The sequence below is a fragment of the Telmatherina bonti genome, assembly GCF_933228915.1.
Source record: "Telmatherina bonti genome assembly, chromosome: 10".
NCBI classification, from domain to species: Eukaryota; Metazoa; Chordata; class Actinopteri; order Atheriniformes; family Telmatherinidae; genus Telmatherina; species Telmatherina bonti.
Genome location: NC_136628.1, coordinates 29137318 through 29147233, shown reverse-complemented (window position 1 = coordinate 29147233; position 9916 = coordinate 29137318). Strand labels below are relative to the sequence as shown.

General features: G+C 38.2%; 2 protein-coding genes across 2 annotated transcripts; both read left to right on the top strand.

The window, feature by feature from the left end:
• The first annotated feature begins 249 nt into the window (after positions 1-249).
• pigw (phosphatidylinositol glycan anchor biosynthesis, class W) lies at positions 250-2555 on the top strand. Its single transcript, XM_079247870.1, has 2 exons — positions 250-375; positions 745-2555. Exon 2 carries the CDS (start codon positions 748-750, stop codon positions 2236-2238), a length of 1491 nt encoding a protein of 496 aa, XP_079103996.1. The 5' UTR covers positions 250-375; positions 745-747; the 3' UTR covers positions 2239-2555.
• Positions 2556-3076: 521 nt separating this feature from the next.
• On the top strand, positions 3077-9242 carry ggnbp2 (gametogenetin binding protein 2). Its single transcript, XM_079248022.1, has 14 exons — positions 3077-3139; positions 3989-4115; positions 4819-4899; positions 5026-5279; positions 5528-5626; positions 6368-6481; positions 6583-6792; positions 6935-7109; positions 7193-7381; positions 7508-7640; positions 7773-7916; positions 8035-8183; positions 8282-8494; positions 8581-9242. Exons 2-14 carry the CDS (start codon positions 4023-4025, stop codon positions 8782-8784), a joined length of 2058 nt encoding a protein of 685 aa, XP_079104148.1. The 5' UTR covers positions 3077-3139; positions 3989-4022; the 3' UTR covers positions 8785-9242.
• The last annotated feature ends 674 nt before the right edge of the window (positions 9243-9916 follow it).

The window sequence follows — 9916 nt, the reverse complement described above, 5'->3', positions numbered from 1 at the left end:
GGCCATTTATATGCGCAAAATATTTCACATTAATTCATGTAATACGACTTAGTTTTTAGTTTTTTTAAAAGATTCTTAAGATTCTCCCGCTGTTATATAAATTACCTTTTAATGTAACTCAACCATGTGCTGTTATTGTTAATAAACAAGATAAGCATGCTCAAAGTACCCAGAAATCCGAGTTTTCATGAATGCGCCATATAACGTCATTCAACGCGGAAGTAAGCTAACGTGCTCCTGTGACGTAGGAATCGTTAATGGGTTAGGCTCGGGTTTTTTGCGCAAAATAGCAATGCTGTAAAACGGGTTTTTGCTTTTAACCTGTTACCCCAACCTGACGCTTTTAACCAGACTTTCCTAACAGCCAAACACACGGTAAGTGGTATTAAATGGACTCGTTGCTACTTTGGTAATAAAAGCAATCAAATGACGTAAATTGACTGTTTCTGTTCACTGCTAGTTAAATACTGTTTGGAAAAAAGTACACAGATATTAAGAGAAATCTTTCTTTCATGAATTGTAGATTGTCCTACCTACGTTATGAACAGGAAGTCACCATGTAAAAATTTTTAATGAGTTTAAAAGAAGCACTTTTTATAGGTGTAACACAACGTTTGCGCTATGAATTTAATACTTTATATGCTAAATGTGCAACTGTCTGTGATGCATATTACGATTTAGTTATCCCTTAAGTGTTGCCAGATTTCTAACCTGTATTAGATAATAAATTATAATGTTTTGCAGGTCATGGCTCAAAGGGAACTCAAGGAGGCATTTGTGAGTAATCTCAATGGGACGAGTCTGGGAGAAGTGGCACTGGGATCATTCCTCACCCCAGTGTGCCTTATAAACAGAGGTTTCATCTTGATTCTCTACTATCAGACTAAAGGAACTCTTCCGCTGCCATGTCCACTTATATCTCACCTTTTCCTTGACTTCCTTGTGCTTATTCTTCCACTGGTCTTGTCATGTACTGTTTTGAGCAACATTCTTCACCAAGTCATCATTAGTCTAACTTTAGTTTCAGCTTGTGTGTTTTGCTGTATTAATCGTATCAGCAGTAATTTTTCTGGACAAAAGGCTGTTAGCACTTTCCTTCAGAATCACATTGAGTACAGCCAAGTCCCCTTTGTGACTCTCTTTAGAGTGTTTGTAAATGTGAAAACAGCTATTAGCATCCTCGCTGTAGACTTTGCTGTCTTTCCAAGACGATATGCTAAAACGGAAACTTACGGGACAGGGGTTATGGATTTTGGAGTTGGAGCATTCATCTTTGCAAATGCTCTCGTGTGTCCAGAAGCTCGGAGGAAGAGCATCTCAGGGTCCAAGATGAGTAACATTACAAAGCAGATCCTGTCTGTCTGGCCCCTACTTGCTCTTGGTACTGCAAGGCTAGTGAGCATCAAAATGACCGGCTATCATGAACACGTGACGGAATATGGCGTCCACTGGAATTTCTTCTTCACTCTCGCTATCGTCAGAGTTGTGGCCTCTCTGCTTCTGGCTGTTTTACCAAACAAACAGTTGTGGTTCTTTGCCTTTCTCATCAGTGGATTGTATCAGTTTACTTTGGAGACGTCAGAACTGAAGGCTTTCATTAACCACAACAATAACAGAGAGAAAGACTTTTTGCATGCTAACAAGGAGGGCATCTTCTCAGTACTGGGCTATGTGGCCATCTACCTAGCAGGAGTTCAAATTGGACTCTACGTGATGCAGCCAAGATCTCAAGTTAGAGAATGGCTCAGAATGCTTTTTCACCTTTTCTTAGGAAGTTTTGTTTTCTACACTGCTTTGTGTGCATGTCAGACCCTTGTCGAGCCAGTATCTCGACGATCAGCCAATTTACCTTTTTTCCTCTGGAGTGTTGCTCAGTCTTTGTTTTTTATGTCCTGCCTTGGTCTTGGTGATGTGGCTTTACTGTTCTCAAAAAGAACATCTGGTTGTCACCTTGTACCTTCATCATCGAATTTGTATAAAAAAGAATCAGACTCTGACAAAGTTACTGACACAAAGAGAAAAGAAATGGAGAGACTTTGCCTCATTCAAGCTGTCAGCAGGAATCAATTGTTGTTTTTCTTGCTTGCAAATGTTATGACAGGATTGACCAACTCTGTTGTGGACACACTTAGCTGTAGTAACTCATTTTCTGTGTGCATTTTGCTGATGTACATGTTCATTAATTGCTTTGTAATATATGCTTTACACATCTGTCAAATCACATTAAAATTCTGGTAAAATTTGCATATGTATGACTTGCATGTTTAGTTGTTGATGAAAAACAATGAAAATGTAAAAATAAAATCCATCTGCATGCTGGCAGTAATAATACAGTTGTATTTGTCTTTGCCACTGTTTCTCAAATGGGGCTATGTGTACCCCCGGGGGGTACTTCAAGGCATTCCAGGGGGTATGTGAAATTTTTTAAAAACACACCTTTTAATGTTTTCTTTAAAACATCCTTAAATAAAATAAAATATCAAATTAAATAAACATTTAATATATTTCAAGAAATTTAAGTGTACATTCATAAACTGAATTTACATGTAGACTTACACCATTTTATTCCTCCCAAAATCCCACAATCAGACATGTATTGAACCCCAGCTGTTATCATATCCGTCAGTCACTGTCGTCTTGACAACGCAAATGATGGAGTCCTTGTTGAAGTGTAGTAGAGTATGTGCAAAACATTTGCCATTGTTTTGCACGGTTAAAGATTTACAAACTAAAGAGAAATTACAAAGTGCTGTTTTTCATGTATTTTTCTTAACCAAAAGTACTTTGCAGTGGTGGGCGGTACTTGGCTGAAATTTTATTTTACAAGGGGTACTGTGTTGCTAAAAGGTTGAGAACCGCTGGTCTGTGCAAATCAATAAAATGTCTTACATTTATTCTCAAAATCGCCTCCGGTTATTATTTTAAAATGCACCGAATATATAAGCATTTAATCGCCTTGCTCATATTTATGAATGTGAATAGTTTTAACCTCACCTGCGCCCCCTACAGGCAATGCGTCACACTACAGTAGTTACGTACGGAGGGCAAAGGTCAAATCAGTAATGAAGATTCCGCCACCGTAGCAGCTACACCACTCTGTCGCACTTCTCTATTTTTTACAGTAACTTTTGAGTCGAGGGTGAGTAAAAGCACCGATATATTTTAATTAAATGCTCTGTAACTATTTGAGTAGGCAACTAATGGTCAATATGAGAGCCAATGTGTGTAAAACTAACGAAAGGGGCTGTTGCTAAGTAGCCACTCACACAGTTTAACTTTATATTAGCTTAGATTAGCTTGCTAACGTTAGCTTTGTACAGCGACGATGCCAACTAACAGGTTAGCCAAGTTTACTGGCATCGACAGGGTATAGGTAAACTACAGCATCACTGCCAGATATTTGTTGTAATTAAGTTGATTTAATTAGAGAGTAATTGCTTGATAAGTGTTATGTAAATATGTCAAATTGTTTCCCTATTTTTTCCAAGCATTGTTAAGGCAATTAGCTAGCAAGCTAGCGTTAAAAAAATTGGGACTGGTTTATCATATTTTGCGATATCTGTAGGCATGACTAAACCTGTCTTTATCCCGTGGTTGTTGTTACAATACCTCCATTTTCTAAATCTCAATTTTATGATGCTTTCCGCATCCATGTCTTCGTTTCCCATGTTGTTTTGCTAACTTAGGCTAAATCTGGGTCAAGTCAATTGATAGTAAGTTTGTTGGGTTGCTTGGCACATTAAGTTGTATATTTACACGAATTGTGTATATATATATATATATATATATATATATATATATATATTTATTTTTATTTTATTTTTTTTAACCACATGTTGTTAGTGAAAACTAGTCTAAAAACTCACTGGTATTCATATGACAAAATTGTGTTGTTATCCATGTGTGACCTGATGCAGATTAGCATTAGCTCGGTGTAGCTTGCGGCATGTTAGGTGTAGTCAGTCGGTCTCTTGTGTGTAACCTGCAGGCAAGCTGCCTGACAGCTGAGACTGGAAGGAGGCATGGCACGCTTGGTAGCGGTGTGCAGGGAAGGGGAGGAGGACTACCCGTTTCTGGCACGACAGATACCCTTGTATATCGATGACACGCTCACGGTAAGTCCTTGTGATCAAAAAGAGGTTCTGTGAGGACTGCATCCGTGTGATATTGATACACAAGTACATCGTGTTCTTGTGACACTGGTGGGAAATTTAGCAAAGAAATCTTGAATCTGATTGTCTGATATACATGCACAATCTGTGGCATATAAAATTACTTTTTCTGCATGGACACAAAAAACAATGAGAATAGGGGCATATTTGTAAATGGGACCCCAAACCATGGATGGGGAGAGTTTCCTTCAAAATAAACAAATTGGTATGAATGCTTGTGTCACAGAAATACAAGAATAGAAAATTAGAGATTTTATTAGTCTCTTCAAATTATTCCCAATGTTTGGCGTAATGGTCAAATCTGAAGTGAAAGAATTCAGGATGTGCTACTCCCAATAGAGGACGAGGATCATCTGGGCTGACTTCAAAATATACAGCTTGGGATGAGGCTTTTCTACTGTTTGTTTTTTGTTTTGTTTTTTTAAATATGTTATTTCTGGCACCTATGTTATGATCAGAATAGCCTGAGAAGTAGGTTTGTGAGAACTGAACACACAACTAATTTGATCACTTCTCAATAAGTGTTAAAAAAATCAGTTTCAGAAATTTTATTTGAGCTGCACAAATGTGGGTTTATAAGGATTATCAGCTTGGTTGAAATTGCTCAGAATTTTGAAATGTTGTGTCTTTAATTGTTTGCTGTCAGATGGTGATGGAGTTTTCTGACAGTGTAAATGATGCTGACAGCCATGAAATGAACACCTCTCACTGGAAGCAATTTTCTGAGGTGAGATGTTTTTATTTTATGAACAATTCTATGAGTTTACCTGACTCTTAAATATACAATACATTATGAAATGTGTACAAATTAAATGTTTTATGTAGTCACATAAGTGTGATTGCCTGCCCTTAGCATCACTCCAAGCTGAAGCAGCAAGACTTGAACATTGCTTTGATGGTGGCATCCGGAGAGGTGTATGGTGCATTATCTCAGCTGGTGCCATGTGTGGGCTGCAGAAGAAGTGTGGAGCGCCTCTTTTCACATTTGGTGGAATCAGGGAACCCAGCCGTGGAGCCTCTCACAGTGAAACCTACGGGCATGTTGACTGTAACCAAGGCCTGCTTGGCAGACGTGAAGAAGCTTTACTCCCTCTTCTATGTCCATGGGTAAGAGATAAAGTAATGTTGTTATTTTTTCTGGAAAACTAATTAAATCAGGAACATTTACAAGTTAAATTGAAATGATAGTTTTTAATCAAAATAAACTATTTAGTAATGACCAAAATATCACAAAATACATGGGTGTATTTATTAGAAAATTTTAAAGCCATTAGGCTTGTAATGTTGTACTGCTTTTGGCAACTTGTTTTCATCAAATAAATGAATAATTGATGTTCTTTATATTTTATTTGCAGATCAAAGTTGAATGACATGATCGATGCCATTCCAAAAAGTAAAAAGAACAAACGCTGCCAGTTACACTCCTTAGACACACACAAACCTAAACCTTTGGGGTGAGTAATATACCTGTATTCATACACTTATCTATCAAGTTGTGGTGTATATTATATGTATGTATGTATGTATATATATGTATGTGTATATATATATATATATATATATATATATATACAGCTAGTATATATATGCAGCTAGTATATATATGTATATATATATACAGGTGGGTACAGCTGCATTTCTCCAGCAAAGAGTCAAACGCTGCAGTGTTCTTCCCTAATTTAATAGAATATTTAGTTTGTAAAAAGTGAAAAGCTTTTTTTTTTTTCCTCCCCCTTTACCCCTGCTGTAATCATGCTCTTGGTTTATGTGCTTGAATTCGCAATGTATACATCAGGGTGCTTTCTGAGAAAAGGTGTTTGGATCAGCCCATGTGCAAGTATCCTGAGTGTTGGTAATAGACATTATCACTGGAATGTGTAATTTCAGTGAATACTGGATGGAATTAGGAGCTAAAGAATAAAATAGTATCAAATATTTTAGATGGTAGAGACACAAAAAAACTAAAAAGTAGATTATTTTGTTCCAATTCTATAAGGCCAGAACTTTCATCTCTCCAATGTAGTTTTGTCTTTGAATGTGTAAATGTGTTATTTGCCCAAACTTGTAACATCGTCTTTAAGCGCACACATCTAATTTCTAGTGCCCCTGAGGGATTCAAAAAGTCATTTTCTGCTGGTTGGAGGAATTATCATTGTGGATTGAGATGATGTTAATTTGACAATTGTGGGTTGCAGTGGAAGCTGGATGGATGTGTGGGAGCTGATGTCTCAAGAGTGCAGGGATGAGGTGGTCCTTATTGACAGTGCATTGCTCCTTGAGACACTGGAGACATACTTGCGTAAACACAGGTAATCTCTAGCAGTCACGCCTCAGATTTCCAGAATGCTTAGTTTCTTTCCATTAAGCCCTATGTTATGAGGTAAATTTATTAATCTTTTTTTGTCTACAGGTTTTGCACAGACTGTAAGAATAAAGTCCTAAGGGCATATAACATCTTGGTTGGGGAGGTGGATTCCAGTAAAGAGAAAGGTTACTGCGCTGCTCTGTATGAGGGACTCTGCTGTTGCCCCCATGAACGGCACATTCATGTTTGCTGCGAAACAGACTTCATCGCTCATTTACTTGGCAGGGCAGAACCTGAATTTGCAGGAGGCTACGAGTAAGCCAAATTTCAGAATTTGATCAATTGTTTCCTTAAATACATTTTCTGCAATGCTTTGTTTCATTACGTGTATTCAGAATTTTAGTTAATTATTGTTTTATCTGTTTTTTGTTTTTTTGTTGTTTTTTTTCCCCTGAAGACGCAGAGAGAGACATGCAAAGACAATTGACATTGCACAAGAGGAGGTCCTGACCTGTCTGGGTATTCACCTCTACGAGCGGCTGCACAGAATCTGGCAGAAACTGCGAGCAGAGGAGCAGACCTGGCAGATATTGTTCCATTTGGGAATCGATGCACTACGGAAAAGCTTTGAGGTACGTTAACTGCAAAGTGCATGATAAGCAGAGCACGAGTTAATTGCAGCTGTGTCAATTTGTAATTATTGCCTTGTCCCTAGATGGCAGTGGAGAAGATGCAGGGCATCAGTCGGCTTGAGCAGTTTGTTGAGGAGCTGTCTGAGGAGGAGAGAGCAAAAGAGCTGAAGCTGGAGAAAAAGAGGCAAAAGCGAAAAAATCGACGCAAAAACAAGTGTGGCTTCGAAATATCTGAGCAGGAGGGAGATGACAAGGAGAAAGTCCTGGATGAGGTAATTTCTTGCTATAATATATTTTTTTGAGGAAATAAGATTAAGTTAGCAGTTTTAAGACCTCTTTCTTGTTATACCTATAAATCTTTGCCGTTACTTCAGTGTAGTCCGTTTGACATATTGCAGGGTTCATTTGAATCTGTTGCGGGCAGCTGCAAGGCTTGTGGTAGCCATGATGAAGAGGAAGAGGCCAGCTGTGAAGAGACTGTCACCACCAATAGGAGTACCTCCTGCAGTTGCCCAGACAACACCAAGCAAGGTCAAAATACAAATGCACCCTAAAAAGCCATTTAACAGAATTTCATTTTTATGACTACTGCAGTACTAACAACAGATTTTCCTGTACATGTAAGGGGCTTTGAAATCTGAATGTTTACCTCGGTTTCTCCAGATTTCTCTCTCAATAGCAATGGAAGTGACTGCGGCTACTCAAGCGGCTACTGCGGCTATTCAAGTATTGAAGGCAGCGAAACAGGATCCCGGGAGGGCTCTGATGTTGCCTGCTCCGAAGGAATCTGCAACCACGACGAAGCAGGTTAGGTTTGAGCATCTTAGAAAAGGGATCATTTTAGTTTCTTGTAACATTAAAGTGTCGTGTCTTTGTTTGTTTTTTTACTTAAGTTTCACAGTTTGTTTATATTTTCTCTCTGAAGGTGATGACTCAAACGTCCACCACTGTGTAGAAGACAAAGAGGAGGACGGAACAGACAGTTGTGTGGACTGCTGGCCACATTCTGAGGAACACATTCAATGCAAGAGTAAAAAGAAAAAAAGAAAGGGTAAAGGTTTCTGCGGTGATCAGGTGAGAGGACAAACTGGAAATTTTCTTCTTCCAAATATAAAATTCCCAGCGATGTGTAAGAAGTAACACATGCATTTTTTTAATTTATTTTTTTACAGGGACAAAAAAGTGAACATTGTATCTCTGATGGAAACACAACAGGCTGCACTCTGACATCAACACGCTCTTGTCGAACCAAAGAATTGTTTTCCACTATACGTGCTGATAAATTTGCCAGCATTGCACTACGGTTACCGTGGACCGGACATCAAAAGAACCTCACCTTTCACGTGAAGCCTCCAGAGGCAAATATAAGTCTTGTGGAACTTCTGGTAAGAGACTTTTTTTTCCCAGCAGGTAGAAACACATTAGTCAAATTAGCTTTGACATAATCCTATCTGCTTTCCTCTACTTTTAGGATGATTCAGAAGTAACTTCTGATGAAGAGAGTTGTCTGACACAGGATGAAATCAAGGCATTTTTAGAAAGAAACCAGTCCTTCTATAACAACCGCCACCATTACCGACAGCTCCTGAAGGAGAAGTTCACCAACTACTGCCATGCCACTGAGCAGAATAAACCAGTCTGTGGAAAGTGGTTTGCCACAACCAGCGTCAACTAGCTGCATTAATGACAACTTCTTCCTCTAGAAAGAAAGGGGGGGGGGGGATGGAGAAAAAACACTTGACCACTGCTTCAACATTGTTTGGAAAAAAGAAACATTTTGGGGAGTACTTTTGGTGTCTTGTTTGGTCATTTCTCCTTTTAAAGTAAATCTCATTTCTTGGCCACTTTCATACCTGTAGCTGTTCTTTGACCAAGCCTAGCTATTTGTTGTAGGTCTTCTGTAGGGTTTTTTGGGTAAATGCACAGTGGAATAAAAAATCACGCTTTGCCAGCTGTGATATTAGGGATGAATTTTAGTCTTATTTTATGATTGTTATGATTTTGTTTCTATTTTTTTCCTTTGTGACACTTAAATGTAGTGCTAAAGGTTGTACCATTAAATGTGTACATAAAGCATAAAGATTTTACAGAAAATAAACATCCATTTGTAATAAGGTTTTGGGTGTGATGTTAAGATCGCTATGTGAAATATTTACAAAATAAAGAATATTTATTAATATGCATTGTGAATTTGTTGAGTTTTATTTTTAGGATATACATGCAAGTTAGCGTTTAACCCCCTATTTAAACAGAATTTAGCATAGGCCTAAGGTGATCAGATCTCTCACCAAATGTGGGACAATGTGAGATTCCACTCTGCCATGACAAAGTTAAAAAAAAAAAACAACTTTCTATTCTGCTCTTTGGTAATAGTATTACTATCCAAACATCACAAATCTCTGATTATAAAGCCTCCATCTGAGTTGCGCGTTTTTTGTGACTTGGATTTTTTGTGCCATTTCAAGTCATTCCCCAGCGTGTGACACGGAAACTTTACTTTGACAAACCCTCTCACAGTCTCCTCGAACAGGTTTAACCCAGGAATATATGCTTTCAAGGAAATGTAGGAAACAAGGAACTTTACTCTCGCCATTCCTCTTCACACTGTACACCTCAGACTTCCAGTACAAATCTGAGTCCTGTCATCTGCAGAAATACTCTGATGACTCTGCAGTTATGGGTGTATCAGTGATGGACAAGAAGCAGAGTACAGAGAACTGGTCAGTCAGTTTTTTAAATGGTGCGATGACAATCATATTAAATACTAGCAAAACAAAAGAGATGATTGTTGACTTCAGGAGGAAGAA